Consider the following 22,859-nt stretch of genomic DNA (forward strand, 5'->3'; position numbering starts at 1 on the left):
TATTCAATTGAAAAGACTGCAAAGACAAGATATTTCACATTCGATATGGAAAACTTTTGTCATTTTTTGCAAATATTAGCTCATTTGAAATTTGGTGCCTGCAACATGTTTCAAAAAAGCTGGCACCTGTGGCAAAAAAGACTGAGAAAGTTGAGGAATGCTCATCAAACACTTATTTGGAACATCCCACAGATGAACAGGCTAATTGGGAACAGGTGGGTTCCATGATTGGGTATAAAAGCAGCTTCCATAGAATGCTCAGTCATTCACAGACAAGGATGGAGCGAGGGTCAAGTCCCACAGTAAAGTCTATGGGATCCCATTTTGAAAATTCCTAAAGCCAAAACTGATGGAGTATTGGTGCATGCAAAACAGCAGCAGGCGGTTCTAATACTAATCAAATATGATCCTGGGAGCCATAGATAATTAATCTGCGGGCCGGATCTGGCCCGCGGGATTTGACTTTCACACCCTTGATCTAGACTTTTAAGCGTTAAAAAAAAAAACATAGGACTAATTTTTCAAATTGTTATGACTGAGACGCGGCACCAAACCTGCGGGGGGAGCCCAAAAGGTAAAAAATAATCTATATATTGTATTGTCCTTGAACAAAAACAAATATCAAACTGGCCCCCGCATGCTCTATTTTTTCAGTCTACGGCCCTCAGTGGAAACAGTTTGGACACTCCTGCATTAAATCTACGGACACAAAAAAACAGCATGTTCACAGTGGTGCTGTCAAAAAGTGCCTTTAAACGGTCTAAGTTCGCACTGTGTCGAACAATGATTTTCAACCTTTTTTGAGCTAAGGCACATTTTTTGAGTTGAAAAAATCCGGAGGCACACCACCAGCAGAAATCATAAAAAACGAAACTCAGTTGACAGTAAAAAGTTGTTGTCGCAATTGTTGGATATTACTTAATAGCATAACCAAGCATGCATCACTAAAACTCTAGTCTCAAAGTAGGTGTACTGTCACCACCTGTCACATCACACCCTGACTTAGAGCTTTTTGCTGTTTTCCTATGTGTAGTGTTTTAGTTCTTGCCTTGCGCTCCTATTTTGGTGGCATTTTCTCTTCTTTTGGTATTTTCCTGTAGTAGTTTAATGTCTTCCTTTGAGCGACATTTCCCGTACCTACTTTGTTTTAGCAATCAAGAATATTTCAGTTGTTTCTATCCTTCTTTGTGGGCACATTGTTGATTGTCATGTCATCTTTGGATGTACATTGTGGACGCCGTCTTTGCTCCACAGGAAGTCTTTGCTGTCGTCCAGTATTCTGTTATTTTGTCCACTTTGTAGCCATTTCAGTTTTTGTTTAGTTCTGCATAGCTTTCCCTAAGCTTCAATGCCTATTCTTTGGGGCACTCACCTTTTGTTTATTTTTTGTTTAAGCATTAGACACCTTTTTACCTTCATGCTGCCTCCAGCTGTTTCCAACATCTACAAAGCAATTAACTACTGGCTGCCACCTACTGATGTGGAAGAGTATTACATGGTCACTCTGCCGAGCTCTAGACAGCACCGACACTCAACAAAAACACATAATTTGCAGACTATAATTACTGGTTTGCAAAAAATATGTTTAACCCAAATAGGTGAAATTAGAAAATCTCCCACGGCACACAAGACTGTATCTCAGTGGTTGAAAAACACTCCCTCCACTTAAAAAAAAGGCTTTGTTACGCATCTTTAAAAAAGCTTCATTAGCGAATATGCTAATATAGCATGATGTTGATGTTAAAATGTGAGTGTAATGTTAGTATGTAGCATTTGCTATGCCAATTTTGCTAACATGTGTGTGGACAAGTGCAGAATTACAAGGTATATGGAAGTAAATGAACAATCATCGTGTCGTTAGCATTACAGCTACAGACGCACAAAACACAGTTTACAGTTGGGCTATCTAAAAGCACTTTTAAAATGTCTTAAATCCAGCCTTAAAGGCCTCCTGAAATGAGATTTTCTTATTTAAACGGGGATAGCAGGTCCATTCTATGTGTCGTACTTGATCATTTCGCGATATTGCCATATTTTTGCTGAAAGGAATTAGTAGAGAACATCCACAATAAAGTTCGCAACTTTTGGTCGCTAACAAAAAAGCCTTGCCTGCACCGGAAGTAGCAGACGACGTCCGCGTGACGTCACTGGTTGTGGAGCTCCTCACATCCTCAAATTGTTTACAATCACGGCCGAGAAAGCGACGATTTCCCCATTAATTTGAGCGAGGATGAAAGATTTGTGGATGAGGATAGTGAGAGTGAAGGACTAGAAGAAAAAAAAGACAGGGCAGTGGGAGCTATTCAGATGTTATTAGACACATTTACTAGGATAATTCTGGAAAATCCCTTATCTGCTTATTGTGTTACTAGTGTTGTAGTGAGATTATACTGTCGTACCTGAAAGTCAGAGGGGTGTGGCCACGCAGCTGCCTCTTTGACAGGTGCACGAGGAAGGAAGCAAGCTCCGCTCATGTCTACGGTAAGAGCCGACTTATTACCACAATTTTCTCACCGAAACCTGCTGGTGGACATCTGGGCGGGAACCATGTTCGCTTGACCGCTCTGTTCCATAGTAAAGCTTCACCTTCGGGAATGTAAACAAGGAAACACCGGCTGTGTTCGTGTTGCTAAAGGCAGCTGCAATACACCGCTTCCCACCTACATCGTTCTTCTTTGACGTCTCCATTATTAATTGAACAAATTGCAAAAGATTCAGCAACACAGATGTCCAGAATACTGTGTAATTGTGCGATTAAAGCAGACTACTTATAGCTGGGATCGGGCTGGAAAAAAATGTCCGCTACAATCCGAGACGTCACGCGCATTCGTCATCATACTGACGTTTTCAACAGGATACTTAATTTAAAATTTAAAATTGCAATTTAGTAAACTAAAAAGGCCGTATTGGCATGTGTTGCAATGTTAATATTTCATCATTGATATATAAACTATCAGACTGCGTGGTCGGTAGTAGTGGGTTTCAGTAGGCCTTTAATGTATTGTGGGACCTCCATGACTTTTTACAAATATTTAAAAAAAATACAACAATGCGGGACATTTAACACATTTTCTGAAGACAGCACCCAGCAGACACAAGACATTGATACAATGTTGATTATACATACATGTCCTTTAAAATTGACTTTGAAACAACATTGCAAAATAGTTATATTTGTAAATTAAGCCAACGTTGGTGTCTAAGTCTGGATAAACGTTGTTGGTTGGGAAATTACCAAAATTCAAAGGTTGAATCAACGTCTCCACCTGACATTGAATAAACTTAGTCAAAAAGTATGTTGTTTCAACGTTATATTTTCTGTTGTACAATGCTGGTTGGAACATGGTCAAAATTCAATGGTTAAATCAACGTCAAAACCCAACACTGATTAAACGTCGTCAAAAGGCATGTTGTTACAACGTTAGGTTTGAGTTGCTCACAACAGGAAGTAATTCAAAACATTCTCAACGTTGTTTCAATGTCTTGTGCCTGCTGAGCGAACATTATGGGAAAGGTCCCAAAGTTGATCTTTCCAATAACAACCACCAACCCTGTTCGCTCTGTCCCATTGTGGCCACAACTGTTTCGACATGTGCTCATTAGGGTTTGGGGCGTTGCCCGTAGAATCCTTTTATAGACTTCCTGTGCCGCTGAAAACATCCATCCATTAAGAAAGCCTCATCACCCTCACTCATCAACAACACACGACGTAACGATTGCATCATCAGAACAGAAATTTTAAATAGTGAGATTCTTACCACGGTGCAAAATCTGTGAGGTTGTCATGTTCAAGTTGGGTCTTATTCCACATCCATTCATTTGGTGTTGGATTGTCCCGATACCAAAATGTGTTTCGATACTTTTCTAAATAAAGGGGACCACAAAAAATGGCATTAAGGGCTTTATTTGAACTTTACATTAAACATGTTTCTTATTGCAATCAAAGAACAATTTTGTCCTTGAATAAAATAGTGAACATACAAGACAACTTGTCTTTTAGTATGAAGTAAACCAGGGGTCACCAACGTGGTGCCCACGGGCACCAGGTAGCCCGTAAGGACCAGATGAGTCGCCTGCTGACCAGTTCTAAAAATAGCTCAAATAGCAGCACTTACCAGTGAGCTGCCTTTATTTTTTAAATTGTATTTATTTACTAGCAGGCTGGTCTCGCTTTCCTCGACATTTATAATTCTAAGAGACAAAACTCAAATGTAATTTGGAAATCCAAGAAAATATTTTAAAGACTTGGTCTTCACTTGTTTAAATAAATTCATTTATTTTTTTACTTTGCTTCTTATAACTTTCAGAAAGATAATTTTAGAGAACAAATACAACTTTAAAAATGATTTGAGGATTTTTAAACACATATACCTTTTGACATTTTAAATTCCTTCCTCTTCTTTCCTGAAAATTTAAATCAATGTTCAAGTAATTTTTTTTTTTAATTGTAAAGAATAATAAATACATTTTAATTTAATTCTTCATTTTAGCTTCTGTTTTTTCGACAAAAAATATTTGTGAAATATTTCTTCAAACATATGAGTAAAATAAAATTAAAATATTCTGGCAAATCTAGAAAATCTGTAGAATTAAATTTAAATCTTATTTCAAAGTCTTGGAAAATTCTTTTAAAATTTTTGTTCTGGAAAATCTAGAAGAAATAATGATATGTCTTTGTTAGAAATATAGCTTGTTCCAATTTGTTATCTATTCTAACAAAGTGCAGATTGGATTTTAACCTATTTAAAACGTGTCATCAAAATTTTAAAATTAATCTTAATCAGGAAAAATTATTAATGCTGTTCCAAAAATTATTTTTTTAATTTTTTCAAAAAGATTCGAATTAGCTAGTTTTTCTCTTAATTTTTTTCGGTTGAATTTTGAATTTTAAAGAGTCGAAATTAAAGATAAACTATGTTTCAAAATGTATTTTTTTTTTTTCGTGTTTTCTCTTCTTTTAAACCGTTCAAATAAGTGTTTTTTTCATCATTTATTCTCTACAAAAAACCTTCCGTAAAAGGAAAAAAATGTACGACGGAATGACAGACAGAAATACCCATTTTTTTAATATGTATAGATTTATTTATTAAAGGTAAATTGAGCAAATTGGCTATTTCTGGCAATTTATTTAAGTGTGTATCAAACTGGTAGCCCTTCGCATTAATCAGTACCCAAGAAGTAGGTCTTGGTTTCAAAAAGGTTGGTGACCCCTGAAGTAAACAAACAAAGGCTCCTTGTTAGTCTGCTGATATATGCAGTAACATCGTGTGTAATTGATCATTCTATTATTTTGTCGAAATTATAAAGGACAAGCTGTTAAAATGGATTATTAATCCACTTTTTCATTTATAGCTACTATCTGGTTATTTTCCGTTTCAACATGTTCAATCTACACTTTTGTTAAAATGTAATACTCATTTATTCTTCTGTTGTTTGAAAACTTTACATTAGTTTTGGATGATACCACAAATTTAGGTATCGGTCCGATATCAAGTTGTTACAGGATCATACACTGGTTATATTCATTACCATGAATTGATTAACATGGACTCCGACTTAAACAAGTTGAAAAAATGATTCGGGTGTTACCATTTAGTGGTCAATTGTACGGAATATGTACTGAACTGTGCAATCTACTAATAAAAGTCTCAATCAATCAATTCAAAGTCCAGGGACCTATTTTCTGAGTTAATTTTTTTAAAAAGAAAAACATTTTGTGAAGATAAAAAATATCGATGTAATCATAGTAGTATTGGCGAGATACGCTATTGTACTTTGTATCAATCCAGTGGATGTCAAGTGTAGATCAACCCATAACATTTGTTTATATTCAGAAGCACTATCTTTTGTTAGCAGTGAGCTATTGTATCCTCCTACGGTGTGTAGTGAAGCGTGTTTAGCTATTCCTCGGGATGATTCTTGTAAGAAACTTACTTTATTCGTCGCCACGGAGGCCAGGATTAATGATTTAGAAGTAGCTAAAACACTGCCGACTGCGGATGGACATTAGCCGCTAGCAAGCTAGCCATGTATTAATGTTTTAAAGCACCTCATGTAGAGCGGTGTTTCAGTGTTACAACATCACCTTTATTGTTAGTTTTTAGGCCAAAATGCGTCCATTTTCCCTTTTCTGTCTACATACTGTGTCTGCTTGTAAGTACTCCGTGATTGTGCGCTGCCGAACATGCTCCTCTGCTTGTAAAACCAGTAATGTCACGACATGACGTCGGGGCGCTGTGATGCCTGTTAAAAAAAAACAAAAAACAGGGGAATAGTTACTTCTCAAACAGAGTGTAGTACCGTTTTTGATTCATTAGTACCGCAATACTATTCTAGTACCGTTATACCGTACAATCCTAATGTGACGGCAGCTCTAAAAGGTCAAAGGCAACCCTTTCATTCTAAATTCCACCCACATTTTCAACCAAAAATATGGTAAATTTTCACAAAGGACAAAACAATTGTTTGGTTTCTACCTTGAGTTTCCTCACAGCTTCATTTCTCATCTTCTTTCTGTCCTCCTCCCGCCTCCTTAAGGGGAGCTAAGCAAACACAAACACAGGTGAGATGGAAACAAATCAGCCTCCGAATGTAATCTGAACACAAACATGGAGATTCCGGACACGTCCACCGCCGGGATGATCCAGGCGTCCAATGTTTCACCTGTTGACAGGAAGTGGTGAGAACAACAAAGCTGAAGGATGCACAAATATTTGATCAAAGCCAAAATGAAACCCGATGAAACTACTTTATTTAAAGTGCGTCTTCATTGTCGGCGACACGGTGCAAGATGGACACAGAATACAAAACAAAATGGGACACAATAAGGGAGAAGACCTAAGCAAAAAAAAAAAATCATTCATTTAACATTAATCCCTTTAATTTATTGAATCCCAAAGAGAATTGTGATTATTTTAAGGACCAAAACAAATTAAAGCGATTAGTGGGATGGAAAGGATAATGCAGGTATTAAGTAAACTACAAATGTACCATAGTAGCAATATTAAATATAACATATGGGACAAGCGGTACAAAATAGATGGTAGGATGGATATATGTAATATTTACATATTATATACAGTGGGGCAAAAAAGTATTTAGCCGGCCACCGATTGTGCAAGTTCTCCCACTTAAAATGATGACAGAGGTCTGTAATTTTCACCATAGGTACACTTCAACTGTGAGAGACAGAATGAGGACCAAAAATCCAGGAATTCACATTGTAGGAATTTTAAATAATTTATTTGTAAATTATGGTGGAAAATAGGTATTTGGTCAACCATTCAAAGCTCTCACTGATGGAAGGAGGTTTTGGCTCAAAATCTCACGATACATGGCCCCATTCATTCTTTCCTTAACACGGATCAATCTTCCTGTCCCCTTTAGCAGAAAAACCGCCCCAAAGCATGATGTTTTCACCACCATGCTTCACAGTAGGTTTGGTGTTCTTGGCATGCAACTCAGTATTCTTCTTCCTCCAAACACGACAAGTTGAGTTTATACCAAAAAGCTCTATTTTCGTTTCATCTGACCACATGACATTTTCCCAATCCTCTGCTGTATCATCCATGTATCCGTTTTGGCATAAACTCAACTCGTCGTGTTTGGAGGAGGAAGAATACTGAGTTGCATCCCAAGAACAACATACCTACTGTTAAGCATGGAGGTGGAAACATCATGCTTTGGGGCTGTTTTTCTGCTAAGGGGACAGGACGATTGATCCGTGTTAAGGAAAGAATGAATGGGGGCCATGTATCGTGAGATTTTGAGCCAAAACCTCCTTCCATCAGTGAGAGCTTTGAATGGTTGAACAAATACTTATTTTCCACCATAATTTACAAATAAAGTCTTTAAAATTCCTACAATGTAAATTCACGGATTTTTTTTCCCACATTCTGTCTCTCACAGTTGAAGTGTACTTATGATGAAAATTACAGACCTTTGTCATCATTTTAAGTGGGAGAACTTGCACTTGGCTGACTAAATACTTTTTTGCCCCACTGTATATAGTATATAATACATACTGATATTATATTATTATATTTTTATACAATATGTACAATATAAAACAAATCCCAATTACCATGTATAATATTACAGTATATGTAGCACCTGCAGCAAAAAAAAAAAAAAAAGGCGGCATAAAATAGAGAGTAGAACCAGCAAAAAGTATACATTATAAAAAAAAAGAGGGGTAGCCAACAACGAAGCGGTCAAGTAATAGACAGATATCATCTATTGCTGTAAGGCGAGTGATTATACAGCTGGATGGAGTGCGGAATGAAGGAGTTCTTGAATGGAATGAAGCTGAAGGAGCCTGTTGGAGTATGAGCTCCGCTGTCCCTCAATTGTCTGGTGGAGTGGGTGGGCAGGGTTGTCCATGATGGCCAGCAGTTTTTTCAGCTTCCTCCTGTCCCTCACTGACACAAACGCCTCCAATTGCGTCCCAATAGTTTGGCGGGCTTTACGGATCAGTTTGTCAATCCTGTTTGAGTCCCTTTTGCTGGTGCTGCTCCCCCAACAACCCACTGCAAAGTACAGGTCACTGGCCACAACAGACTGAAAAAAAGATCTCCAACAGCTCACTGCACACATTAAAGGACCTAAGTTTCCTCAGGAAAAAGAGTCAGCTCATGCCCTTCTTGTTGTCCTTCCAGTCCAGTCTGCTTATATAGTGCTATTTCAAAATTGTCTCCTCGTGCTTTACATTGGGAAAGCCACACATTGAAACTTAGTGGTGATGAGTCAGTTACATTAGAGTGGGTGGCACTTGGAGCAAAGTGGGTGAAGTGCTATATGCACGAGGACACAATGGCTGAAGCTGGATTTGAACTGAGAACCCTTATATTTCTGTACAGCCGCACCACACGCTGAGCCACACCACCAATACCAAGCTTCCTGCTTCAGTCAGGTAAAGGCACTACAGTTTCCAATGGTTGCAGAAAGTACAAAGCAATCAAATACTCATTTAAGAAGAACCAAAAGTTGAAACTGTGAGTTAGGATGGTGTGAGGAAAAACTAAATGCCTGGGTCAGCCCGTTGAAACACAGTTTTGCCAAGCACTGACTATCCATCCATTTTCTACAGCTCGTCCCTCTTGGGGTCGCTGGATCCTATCTCAGCTGTATTTGGGCGGAACGAGGTGTACACCCTGGACAAGTCGCCATCTCATCACAGGGCCAACACAGATAGATAGACAACATTCACACTCACATTCACACACTGGGCCCAATTTAGTTTATCCTCAGGTGCATGTTTTTGGAGGTGGGAGGAAGTCTGAGTACCTGGAGGGAATCCACGCAGTCACAGGAGAACATGCAAATTCCACACAAAACGATCCCGAGCGCGGGATTGAACTCAGAACTACCCAGGACCTTCATATTGTGAGGCACATGCACTAACCACTGTTCTACCATGCTGCCGAAGCACTGACCATATGCACCCAATTTCACATAGAGACGTGAATGTTTGTGATGACAATCAAAAATTGCTCTTACAGTACAAAAGGTTCTGGTAATGTTCTAGTTTAGATTAAGAACAAAAGTCACTTGGGCCAAATGGCTAATTGCATGCTTTGGCAAAAGACACCATCTGCTGGTCAAATGTAAATTTACAAACAACCATAACTTAACTGTACAATAGCGGTGGTGGGCTGTGCGTTTCCCACCAAGGCCTTTAGTGAGGTCCGACTTCAATGATTACCTCTCAAAATAGCATCATTTTCATCAACACATCCCCGCAACCTGAAGATGGATGGATGGATGTCACCACATGACCATTGCTGAAGAAATACGATACAGAAACACATTTACACACAACTGCGCACTGAATCACCTCAACAGTGTGCAAAATAGATTATTTACTGCAGCATTTAAAAGTCAATAAACCCGCATCAGCGATGAAAACATATCTTATGTGGTACGGTCAAAATTAAAATTGCAAAAAACACTAAACGTGAAAAAATAAAGACATTAAATATCTGAACTCACAATTTGTAGCACCCATTCGACGCCGTACAACCCCTCGTAGTCCTTTGATTCGATGGGGAATGGCAGGCATTTCATCGCCGACATCATCTCACAAGATGTAGTTTCTCTTTAAATACCCTGATTGAAAATGGCATTGCAAATGTATATCTGTCATCTAATCAGCATTTGATTCTCCTCCTTTCTGGGCCAACACTTCTTGCTAAATTGCAACTTTTGATTGGATACTCACTTTAGAATGACAAGTGAGTATCCAATCACAGTCTCGTTAACATCAGGCTATCTAGATAGGCTACAGTCAACAACTTGTGATCTGATCGGCTATCGCAACTGTATGTGTTCTCAAATTCATCCGCTAAGGGTCCCAGTGAGTGTCCAATCACTGGAAGCGTAAATGTCACGTTCAACGTGAGGCCAGCTAGAAGGCCTTACTGACAACTCGTGATCTGATTGGATAACCAATTATCTATCAACTGTATGTTCCCGTTCACTTACAGTGCATAGATGCCTGCATTGTTGATTCAGTTTTCGTACAGCATGGCAACATAAGCCCGCTGAATTCTGATTGGATAAAAACTTGAACCTAAAAACAACAGCATTGGAAGGAGCATAATATGACATGAAGAGAATATGAATTATTTTAGATATTAAGGGAAAGTAAATTAAAAATAATTTTATCTTTAATCATGATCATGATTTCTGGTTATGTTAGGCCAGCAGAGAAAATGGGCGCCCAGCTTTGTACTCCTGCTAACTGTGTATTAAACAGTACCAAGATTCAAAGTAGCCTTGAATATTCCCTTAAAAAGCCTAAGATTGTATCATTTCAAGTGTGTGAAGGTTTTGCATCAAAATTCGTTTTGAGGTTAAAATACAATAATATTACAGGATATATTGTTTTCTTTTAAACATAGTTTTGTTTTAAAGCTGTTCTACGCAGTCTAAATATTTCACTAACATTTAAATATGGTATATTAGGCAACGGGCTTCACGGTGGGAGAGGGGTTAGTGCGTCTGCCTCACAATACGGAGGTCCTGCAGTCCTGGGTTCAAATCCAGGCTCGGGATCTTTCTGTGTGGAGTTTGCATGTTCTCCCCGTGAATGCGTGGGTTCCCTCCGGGTACTCCGGCTTCCTCCCACTTCCAAAGACATGCACCTGGGGATAGGTTGATTGGCAACACTAAATTGGCCCTAGTGTGTGAATGTGAGTGTGAATGTTGTCTATCTGTGTTGGCCCTGCGATGAGGTGGCGACTTGTCCAGGGTGTACCCTGCCTTCCGCCCGATTGTAGCTGAGATAGGCGCCAGCGCCCCCCGCAACCCCGAAAGGGAATAAGCGGTAGAAAATGGATGGATGGATGGATATTAGGCAACACTATTGTTAACAATATTACATGTAATATCTTATAAAACAAGCCCATTATGCTACGTCATATTAAAGAGGACAGAGACCTCACATTTCCAAATTTTATCTTACAGGACAAATGTGGAATTTCAGGCATTTAATTGTAACACTGGCGTATCAATGTGAGAAGGATCTGCATCATACCTCAGCCTACCATTCAGAGTTACGGTTGGGTTACAGCGCCCATATTGGTACTCCTTCTGCTCTCTGGGTATTTAACTTTACCGTGATTCAAAGTCTAAAACTAAAGATTTTTTTTTTTATCTCTGTAAACTTTTTGCATCAAAATTAATTTTGAAGTGTAATGAACAAGACAGAATTATAGAATATGTTGGGAATTCATTACGCAACTTTTTTTTCCTTTTCATTTAAACCTTGTTTTGTTTTCAAGTTGTTTTACACAGTTCATACATTTTACCAACAATGAAATAAACTATATTGTCAAAAGTATTTGGCCACCATCCAAATGATCAGAATAAGTTGTTCTAATCACCTGGCCCGGCCACAGGTGTATAAAATCAAGCACTTAGGCATGGGGACTGTTTCTACAAACCCCGTTTCCATATGAGTTGGGATATTGTGTTAGATGTAAATATAAACGGAATAAAATGGTTTGCAAATCCTTTTCAACCCATATTCGATTGAATGCACTACAAATACAAGATATTTGATGAACAAACTCATGAACTTTTTTTTTTTTTTTTTGCAAATAATAATTAACTTAGAAATTCATGGCTGCAACACATGCCAAAGTAGATGGGAAAGGGCATGTTCACCACTGTGATACATCACCTTTACTTTTAACAACACTCAAACGTTTGGGAACTGAGGAAACTAATTGTTGAAGCTTTGAAAGTGGAATTCTTTCCCATTTTTGTTTTATGTAGAGCTTCAGTCATTCAACAGTCCGGGGTCTCCGCTGTCGTATTTTACACTTCATAATGCGCCAAACATTTTCGATGGGAGACAAGTCTGGACTGCAGGCGGGCAGGGAAAATACCCGCACTCTCTTTTTACGAAGCCAATCTGTTGTAACACGTGTTGAATGTGGCTTAGCATTGTCTTGCTGAAATAAGCAGGGGCGTCCATGAAAAAGACGGCGCTTAGATGGCAGCATATGTTGTTCCAAAACCTGTATGTACCTTTCAGCATTAATGGTGCCTTCACAGATGTGTAAGTTACCTTTGCCTTGGGCACTAATGCACCCCCATACCATCCCAGATGCTGGCTTTTGAACTTTGCGTCGATAAAAGTCTAGATGGTTCGCTTCCCCTTTGGTCCGGATGACACGATGTCGAATATTTCCAAAAACAATTTGAAATGTGGACTCGTCAGACCACAGATAATCTTTCCACTTTGCATCAGTCCATCTTAGATGATCTCGGACCCAGAGAAGCCGACGGCGTTTCTGGATGTTGTTGATACATGGCTTTCGCTTAGAGCTTTAACTTGCACTTACAAATGTCACTAAATGTATTTAGTGACAGTGGTTTTCTGAAGTGTTCCTGAGCCCATGTGGTGATATCCTTTAGAGACTGATGTTGGTTTTTGATACACTTCCGTCTGAGGGATCGAAGGTCACGGTCATTCAATGTTGGTTTCCGGCCATGCCGCTTTTACGTGGAGTGATTTCTCCAGATTCTCTGAAACTTTTGATGATATCATGGACCGTAGATGTTGAAATCCCAAATGTTCTTGCTATTGCACTTTGAGAAACATTATTCTTAAACTGTTTGACTATTTGCTCACGCAGCTGTGGACAAAGGGGTGTACCTCGCCTCATCCTTTCTTGTGAAAGACTGAACATTTTTTGGGAAGCTGTTTTTATACCCAATCATGGCATCCACCCGTTCCCAATTAGCCTGCACACCTGTGGGATGTTCCAAATAAGTGTTTGATGAGCAATCCTCAACTTTATTAGTATTTATTGAAAACTTTCCCACCTTCTTTGTCACGTGTTGCTGGCATCAAATTCGCGGGGGGGCACTGGCGCCTATCTCAGCTACAATTGGGCAGAAGGCGGGGTACACCCTGGACAAGTCGCCACCTCATCGCAGGGCCAACACAGATAGACAGACAACATTCACACTCACATCCACACACTAGGGCCAATTTAGTGTTGCCAATCAACCTATCCCCAGGTGCATGAAATTTCCTCGCTCCTAAATATTCCAAAGTCAACTGTCGGTTTTATTAAAAGAAAATGGAAGAGTTTGGGAACAACAGCAACTCAGCCACCAAGTGGTAGGCCACATAAACTGACAGAGAGGGGTCAGCGGATGCTGAAGCGCATAGTGCAAAATTGGTCGCCAACTTTCTGCACAGTCAGTTGCTACAGAGCTCGAAACTTCATGTGATTTTCCAATTAGCCCACGTACAGTACGCAGAGAGTTTCATTGAATGGGTTTCCATGGCCGGCCAGCTGCATCTAAGCCATATATCAACAAGTTCAATGCAAAGCGTGGGATGCAGTGGTGTAAAGCACGTCGCCACTGGACTCTAGAGCAGTGGAGACGCCCTCTCTGGAGTGATAAATCAGGGTTTTCCATCAGGCAAATATGATGGACGAGTCTGGGTTTGGAGGTTGCCAGGAGAACGGTACATATCGGACTACATTGTGCCGAGTGTGACATTTGATGGAGTAGGAATTATGGTGTGGGGTTGTTTTTCAGGAGTTGGACTTGGCCCCTTAGTTCCAGTGAAAGGAACTTTGAATGCTCCAGGATACCAAAACATTATGGAAAATTACATGCTCCCAACCTTGTGATAACAGTTTGGAGCGGGCCACTTCCTCCTCCAACATAGACTGTACATCAGTGCACAAAGCAAGGTCCATAAACACATGAATGACAGAGTCTGTGCGGATGAACTTGACTGGCCTACACAGAGTCCTAACCCGATTCGGATGGCTGATCCCGATGAGATGAATTACAACGGAGACTGAGACCAGGCCTTCTCGACCAACATCACTGTGACCTCATTAATGAGCCTTTGGAAAAATGGTCGATAATTCCTATAAATACACTTCAGAACCTTGTGGACAGCCTTCCCAAAATTGTTGAAGATGTAATAGCTGAGATGGACCGACATCATATTGAACCCAATGGGTTAGTAATGGGATGGCACCTCAAGTTCAAGTCAAGGCAGGTGGCCAAATACTTTTGGAAATATAATGTACGTTATATTTTGCAACACTAGTATTAACAATATTAGATGTAATATTTAATGTAACAAGCATTTGATGTTATGTTGCACTAAAAAAGATAGAGACCTCACATTTCCAGTTTTTTATCCAACAAGACAAATGTTGACTTACTATACTAAAACAAAATATTTTGGCCATGATATCAATAGAGAGTGCCGAGTCCTATAAGCTCAGGCAAACAAAATTAGTAAATTTGACATGTGTTCACACCAGGAGAAGATCTGTCTCCTTAGGGCATATCGTGCCTCACTCTACACTGCTCCAGGAAACATGTTTTTTATGGAGGACCAAATTGGCAAAAATGCAATAAATAAGTATATCTTTAAATAGTTATTCAAACGTGTCATAGAAAATCAATGGATGGATGAATTTATCTAATGTTAAATGCACCATCAATTAAGTAAATCATGAATAAATTACATGGAACTATTTCAAGATTTAACTAATAATTTCATTTAATATTTCATAATTTAATTATTCCATTATTTAATTTTTTATATTTTAATTAATTCATAATATAATGATTTCATGCATTATTTAATGTCACTCAGACATTAAAAGTCAGAGGGCGGATTATGTAACGCAAACTACCTCATCCTGAATTAACTCTTGTACCTTTTATTTCACTGTTTTTAATTATGTACATCAATCGCACCTTCAGTATTTATATTATATATTCTTTGCATTACCTTCCAGTATTTATTTATCCATAGCATTTTTTACAGCATTTGTCTGTTTTTTGGTGCCGTTTTCATGTTTTGTGTTTGTGTTTATCTTGTCTTTGTGCACAGCGGCTGTGGGAGTACCTCCCCCCTAATCTCGTTGTAAACCCTCAGTACAATAACAATAAAGGTGAATCTGAATCGGACTCGATTTGTGTTAGCCCCGCCATCTGACGTTGATGGTTTACGTTGACCGACAAAATAAACTCAAGAAGCACATATTGATGAATTTAATGTATTTTCCTAGACAGTTATACCATTAGTTGAAACGGTATGTTGGATTTTCAATGGTAAAGATTTTGGGCAGTACTGAGAGACAGCTAAATACAAGGCTACTTTGATTCAAGGGACCGTTTAAAATGTCATACCCAGATTGCAGAGGAGTAGAAAGATAGATAGAACCCATAATGCAATACCGCAAATAAATAAAAGTTTATACCATGAGTTAGAATAGTACACTGAATAGTGACAACCATAGCTCGAATGCTTCTTTGAACCCTGCAGCTATGTCAATATAGTCCAATTTAAAGATCTATACCCAAAACTCATGTGAGAACTGCACTTAAGAGGATGAAGGCCGGTGTGGGCCAAAGGGATTCAAATGTGATAGACTATATTGTTACATGGAGGGTAAAACTACCTTGTAGTGACTTACCTGTACCACTAAGAAGGCATATCCCAAGTGTCATTTATATATGGTTTACTGACAGTTAGTTTAAAGGCTAACCCTTTCTTGTTTGCAATGGACATCTGATGTGGCCACTCTTAAAATAAACTTTAGTCACTATTATTTAATAGGCAATTGTAGATTTTACAAGTTTATGGTCATATTACTACTGCGGAAATGGCTGTCAGACAAATGACTTTCTGTAAAGTAGGAATTATTGATTATAAAGGTGAAACACAAGCAATCTGGATAATGTGCAAAGGTTCGTTCATTCCAGCAATTAGAATTACAAGGTGAATCTAATATATAACACAGGCTCATAAGATGCATATCCAGATATTTCAAACCTTCTTTTGAAATATTTTTTGATAGTTATGGCTTACAGCTTATGAAAACCTACAATTAAAAATCTCAGAAAATGTTGGTGTTTTCAAAAAATTGTAAGCTATTATCATCAAAATGATAACATAAAAAACAAGCTTGACATATTTCAAGTCTTGAATATCATATATTTTGAAATGTCAGTTGGTTTGCTGACAGAAAAACTTTAGCACAAACAATACATTTTTTGGAGTTTTACGCATGACTCAAAAATTCTTAAAACCTGTTCACTACTTTCTAAAAATGGGTTGGCATATTATGAGAAGGAAGTAACAACCACATAATCACCTTTACACTCCTTTAATCCAATGTGGTACCGTAATACTGCCTGAAGCTCAGCCAATCAGTGGCAATGAAACTGAACAGTGCACTCTGATAGGTTTGACATTTTTAGTTCATGTCGCCCTTTTTATACTGGAAAGTGCTTAATTTAGAGTGACGCCACAAACTTTGAAGTGCGACGTGAGTGAGGGATGGCGGTATAATATTTTGAATTTTTACTTTTTAGCCCTGGTTTATTAATTTTTTACCTTATTTTTTAAGATTTATCAAACATGGTTTCCTGTTAAAAATAAATAGATGCAATATATATCAAACACATTTCCACATGAAAACTTAACAAATGTAAAAAATAATATTATCCAACAAACTTGTATTGTATTTTAGCACAAAAAGAAAATTGGCGATAATTGCTTTTCATTGGACGGTTATGATTAAGCTTGGCAGAGGTAATGAAATACCCTAAATGAGACATAGTTCACATCCTTACATACAGCATGTGTGCTTCTCTTGATCTTTGTAGCCCTGTGAGGTTGCACTAGAGTAAGAAGGCAAACCTGGGGGCTGCTGGGTAATGTCATCTCTTCACAGTTTAGTCGTCCTCAGGCTCACGTCCCGAGTTTTTGGTTTTTTGACCGTCATGGCTGGTTGGCTACCGCGCCGTGACCATCCACAGGCCCAAGGCCACGTTGGCGGCCAGCAGGGCACTGCCGCCAAGGAGCAGGAAGAAGCCGATGAGCTCGCGCTTCTGGCGGTCTGTCACCACGGTGACCAGCGTGGCCTCCAGCAAGGCGCTGAGCATCCACTGACCGTCCAGAGCGAAGCACGGCACAGAGTTGACCACCGCCAAGGCGCCCGAGAGGGAAAACACGTATCTGAGAAGCAGGGGGGATAAGGACTACAAACGGACACTCCTGGAAACAGTAGAGTGCTCCTGTCATACAGAGGATCTCTGACTAGCATTTTTGCAGTAATTCTTAAAAAACAGCAGAACACTCCTGCCATATATAGGATCATTGACCAAGATTTTTCTAGTATATTTTGAAAACGCAGCATAACACTCCTGTCATATATAGGATCCTTGACTAGCATTTTGCAATAGGTCCTTAAAAACAGCATAACACTCCTGTTATATATAGCAGTGGTCCCCAACCTTTTTGTAGCTGCGGTCCAGTCAATGCTTGATAATTTGTCCCGCGGCCTGGCGGGGCGGGGGGTTCTTTTTTTTTTTTCTTTGTCATGAAAAAGGGAGGTTTTTGTCGGGAAAAAATTAGTTTTTTTGGGTTGGTGCACTAATTGTAAGTGTTTTTTATGTTGTTTTAATTTTTTTTTAAATAAATAAAAAATACAAACAATTTTAATTAAAATAAAAAAGAATTATAAAAAATTATTCTGCTGCCCGGTGGTTGGGGACCACTGATATATAGGATCTTTGACGAGTATTTTACGCAGTAGATTCTTAAAAAACAGCATAACACTCCTGTTACATAGAGCAGTGGTCCCCAACCACATCGGTAGACCGATTGGTACCGGTCCGCACAAAAAATTTAAAAAAAAAAAATGTAGTAAATAAAAGAAAAAAAAAGGTTTTGTTTTTTTTCTTTAATCATTAAATCAACATAAAAAACACAACATATACATTATATATCAATACAGAGCTGCAGGGATACAGTCCGTAAGCTCACATGATTGTATTTCTTTATGAAAAAACAATAAATAAATATATAACCTCCCCGCCACCCCCCGGTCCGTGTGGCAAATTTTCAAGCGTTGACCGGTCCGCAGCTACACAAAGGTTGGGGATCACTGGCATAGAGGATCTTTGATCAGCATTTTTGCAGGACATTCTTAAAAACAACATAATACTCGTGTCTTAAAGAGGATCTTTTACAAGCATTTTTGCAGTAGATTCTTAAAAACAGCATAATATTCCTGTCATATAGAGGATCTTTGATGAGCATTATATAGTGCTCCTGTCAAAAACTAACAGAAACAATCAGTCACAAGCATGTTTTCAATAGTAAGTACCACTGTTAGTCACACACATACTAACTAGCTCTTTTGAAAATACCCTCTGCATTTGACCTATCCCCTTGTTCCAGCAGCGAGCAGCTCGGGAATCATTTTGGTGATTTAACCCCCAATTCCAACCCTTGATGCTGAGTGCCAAGCAGGGAGGTAATGGGTCCCATTTTCATAGTCTTTGGTATGACTCGGCCAGGGTTTGAACTCACTACCTACCGATCTCAGGGCAGACAATCTAACATAACAACAGGAGAGTTCTCCTGTCACACAAGAGGATCGCTGACAAGCATTTTTTGCAGTAGATTCTTAAAAATAGTAAAACAGGGTTATTCAACTACATTATGAAGAAGCAGCCATTTCAAGAGCCAAAGGTGTCAGGGGCTGGACATCAAAGCTTGGATGTTTCTTAACTATTTGTTTTTGCAGTAGTTCCTTAAAAACGGTAGCGTGCTCCCGTCACATAGAGGATCTTTGACTATTTGTTTTAGAAGTTAGTCTTCACAAAAAGTAGCATGCTCCTGTCATGTAAAGGATCTTATTCAATCATTTTTTGCAGTAGCAAAACAGCAGCGCACTTTCATCGCATACAAAATATGAATCACTTTTTTTAAGGATACTTGCAGAATGTCTCCAAGAAGACAGGAATGTCTAAGTGGAGGAAACCAAAGCGTGGCACAAAGTTGGTGAGACTCACTGTAAGGATTAGAAAATAAATTACAACCACAGGAAGGATCTTTATGTGATTCTGTTGGTAGAAACGTTACTTTGTGGACATTAATAACTCTGTAAATGATTTACCGGCGTGCTGAAGATGTGGCGGGTACCCCACAAACAGCATGTGTTGGGCAGGAGAGTGCGTTACCCGGATGAAGCGCGTCTGGTTCTCCAGGGAGGGCGTGACACAAACGCTGAGGCTGACGAGAGTGTCGCAATTGCGGTCGCTGCGACACACGTTTGTGCCCGTCACCATCTTACGCACCGGCATGCAGGCGTACTGTGTGAGGGCAAAAGTGAAAAAGGAAGCACTTCAGAAAGTGGGCGGAGCAAATTTCAGCACGTTTTTGGTTGTATTCAGGACCTCTCTCTCGCGGCTCAAAGGTTTGATGTAGGAGAAGCAGAGGTCTGTCAGGCTGTTGTTGCTGCAGCAGTCCATCGTCCCATCCAAGCGCTTGAAGGCTAGGCACAAAAATCACAATTACCCCATTTTCCCCCTGAATTTAAACCGTCCACACACACCTCGTCCGTGGGCCCAGCTGGGCTGCAGGCTGGCGGCGGGGACGCAGTATCCCGTTTGCGGCGTGTGAGAGAGGTGAGACAGGCAGCTGTTCCAGTCGTCCACCCCGCTGACAGTACATTGCTCCAAGCCCGTTATGATGTCCCCCACGGAGAGACCCCGCTGTCCGTCAGCAGCTGAGCCCTGACGCACAAACAGCGCGTTAGCACGCACGAGGGAAACACATGCTAAATCTAAGGAGCTACAAAACCGTACCGGTGCAACCTCGGTGACCAGCGCCCCCACGCCGCTCGTGTACAAAGGGAAGAGGAACAGCGGCAACAAAAAGAGGAACGCCAACGCCGCCAAACACAACACAAAGTTGTGCCACACTCCTGAAAAACAAAACACTTGTCATATTTTTAGGGTGGAAGCAAGCGCACACTCACGTCTTGGGGGCCGATAAAGCATTAAAGTTGCATCGCTTGCCGCCACGGGAATGAATAATAAACACAGTGAGTGCAAGGAACACGCTGAGAAAACCTCGGCTGTGACCAGACAGGATAAATAAACACAGTGGGACATCTTGCGTATGCAGAAACTCTTTGCTGCCCTCTCAAGGCTGCAATAAAACACACACAAGTTGTGTTTCCCAAACAGGTGAATTCACAGTTGTGTATAAAGAGAAAATGGCTAACTAAACCAATAGGTGCCATGAATGCTACCAATGACACGTGCAGCTGTTTTCGGATGCATGAAATGGCTGTTAGTTTTTCTGACGAAATGAACCAAAAAAATAATATGTCTATATATCGTTGGAAACATACCCCAGATCAAAAAATTACAATAAAACATGCTTTTTAGGGCTGTGAATATTTGGGCACCACACTATTCGATTCGATTCTTAGGGGTAACTATTCTTGATTCAAAATCAATACTTTTTTAATAACATAGGGTGCCAGTTCAATGATTAACTACATTCTTCCATAAAATAGGCAAACAGTTATGATAAATTACTTATTTATTTAAATGAAAACTGGTTTTGCTTAATAAAATTCTACCCAAATATTTAATGAAGTCAAATACAAATACGGCAACAAGGGAAGTATCATGTTTATTTTTCTAAAGTAAATCTGTACAGCAGATATGATGATCTACATTAACAATATGATTTGTCTAATTGGCTGGACAGGACATATTAAAATAATAATTATTAAGAGAAAAAAAAAATGTTTTTAATTTTTTTAAATAGATTAAGAATTTGTTATTAATAAGTATCGAGATTAATTTTAAAATCGATTTTTTTGACACCACTAATGCATTTATTTAATCAAAGAAGAATTTTGCGGCCATATTTGAAGCACTCTGCTGCTACATTCCTGCAGTGTTTTGGTTATTTTTTAACCAAAACATTTTTTTTTTCAAAACTATGAATCCATTAAAAATCGGAGTAAATCGAAATCCTGATCAAAATGTGTATCAACATTTCAAGATAAACAACTGTACAAAAAAATGCACTTACAGTGCCAATATTATACTGAAATCATCCAATTGCCCACAAGCGCTTTAAATGTTGCTCATGATGATTAATATTGTCATTTAACTAAATGTGTGCTTTAATTACTTGACAAAACAAAAACATGAATAATAATTACAGTAGTAAATAACAGTTCTCAGTCATTATGTCACTGACACTATGATTTGGCAAATATTAACTTTTAAATTATTTTAATCAAATATGACATTACTTAGCCCTCCAAAAATAATCTTGTTACGGTGCTCGGTAATAAGCATTCATCTGAAAATATTGCTTTCTTTTTTGGAATCACTGTCTCCGTTTTTCTGTGATTGATTGAGTGAACCTTCAACTCATGAACAAATTTGCATGACCTTTTATGGATTGTTGGGGGGGCGGAACTCATCTGCGCACAATTCAGTGCAGGTATATGACATGACGTAAGAGCGTAAGCGCCAATGCCGAGCACCCACGTGGAATTGATGGCAAATTCTCTCACCACCAAGCATAGACCACAAATGCTCAGAAAAGTTGCGTCGGATTTACCGCCCGTACAGGCACCCACTGGCAGGAAAGTAGATCCGCGCCTATGCATAAGAGAGCGTACGATTGTGCGTTGCATTTTTTTTTTTAATCTGAATTAGAAAAAATATGTAATAATAATGAATACATAAATCATGTTTTTGTGTGTATACATGCATTCAGTGGTTTGTGCTTACGAAATGTTTTATTTTCAGTTCCACACAGTTTTATAAATGAGGCCGCTGATGAGTTTTAATGTGACGCGACACAATGGTTGGGAGTCACTGCTATGAAAAGTGCCAGATAAAACAATTGACACGGTCGGAAAAGTATTTATTTAACATGGCCAATATTCCTAGATCAGTGATTCTCCAACTGTGGTACGCCAAATAATCACTTAATTAAATATTCAAACACAGTGCCACTGTTCAAAGTCTGCGTAATGTTACAGTGACCAAAAATATTCAATATATTTGCAAAAAAAATAAAAATCTCTGTCTTTTTTGTAATATTACTATGCCACAGTATTTTAATGTTTTTCTTTATGGTGGTACTTGGAGAGCCAAGTATTTTCTGAGGTGGTACTTGCTAAAAAATACTTCCTTTAGTATAGTCGTGTACAAGGGTGATTTTTTTAAGGCTGAGTGGATATAATCCACTAAATGGTTTCCGTCCTCACCTGCGCAGAAGATGCGAAGTTGCTGTATGGGCGACACGATGTTCAGGTGTGTGGTGAAGAGGTCCACGAAGGCGCCGGGATAGACCACGAACACAAACATGCCGAAGCCATTCACTCGTACTTGCTCCCTGTAGAAACACGCACGATATCCACTTAGCGGAGGCTTTGTCAACGCGGCAACAAGAAGTGAATTGTGAATTGATTTATATTTATATAGCGCTTTTCTCAAGTGACTCAAAGCGCTTTACATAGTGACAC

The 22,859-nt window shown here is 39.1% G+C and overlaps 2 protein-coding genes and 1 long non-coding RNA gene across 5 annotated transcripts in view; 1 reads left to right on the plus strand and 2 right to left on the minus strand.

Moving 5' to 3' along the window:
• The window catches only part of mbtps2 (membrane-bound transcription factor peptidase, site 2), a 46,055-nt gene that overhangs the window by 9,588 nt on the left and 13,608 nt on the right, over positions 1–22,859 (minus strand). For 2 of the 3 annotated variants that reach the window (XM_061921544.1, XM_061921546.1), the window contains 7 exons: positions 22,602–22,729; positions 20,161–20,279; positions 19,908–20,088; positions 19,750–19,847; positions 19,470–19,665; positions 19,289–19,364; positions 14,665–17,521 (listed from right to left, as the gene is read on the minus strand). In XM_061921544.1, the coding sequence (XP_061777528.1) occupies positions 17,299–17,521; positions 19,289–19,364; positions 19,470–19,665; positions 19,750–19,847; positions 19,908–20,088; positions 20,161–20,279; positions 22,602–22,729 (1,021 nt within the window). In that variant the 3' untranslated portion in view covers positions 14,665–17,298. Of the gene's footprint in view, positions 1–14,664; positions 17,522–19,288; positions 19,365–19,469; positions 19,666–19,749; positions 19,848–19,907; positions 20,089–20,160; positions 20,280–22,601; positions 22,730–22,859 lie in introns of those variants that run through there. The other variant, XM_061921545.1, reaches the window with a different exon arrangement.
• Positions 3,763–7,129, minus strand: LOC133569834 (uncharacterized). The gene is made up of 3 exons (XR_009809931.1): positions 6,477–7,129; positions 6,143–6,243; positions 3,763–3,864 (listed from the first exon to the last, which is right to left on the minus strand). It is a non-coding gene; the product is annotated as an uncharacterized LOC133569834 (long non-coding RNA).
• Positions 22,585–22,859, plus strand: part of smpx (small muscle protein X-linked) — a 38,229-nt gene continuing 37,954 nt past the window's right edge. The window contains exon 1 of the mRNA XM_061922497.1: positions 22,585–22,731. Coding sequence (XP_061778481.1) covers positions 22,585–22,731 — 147 coding nt within the window. The remainder of the gene's footprint in view (positions 22,732–22,859) is intronic.

The sequence above is a fragment of the Nerophis ophidion genome, linkage group LG15, assembly GCF_033978795.1.
Source record: "Nerophis ophidion isolate RoL-2023_Sa linkage group LG15, RoL_Noph_v1.0, whole genome shotgun sequence".
NCBI classification, from domain to species: Eukaryota; Metazoa; Chordata; class Actinopteri; order Syngnathiformes; family Syngnathidae; genus Nerophis; species Nerophis ophidion.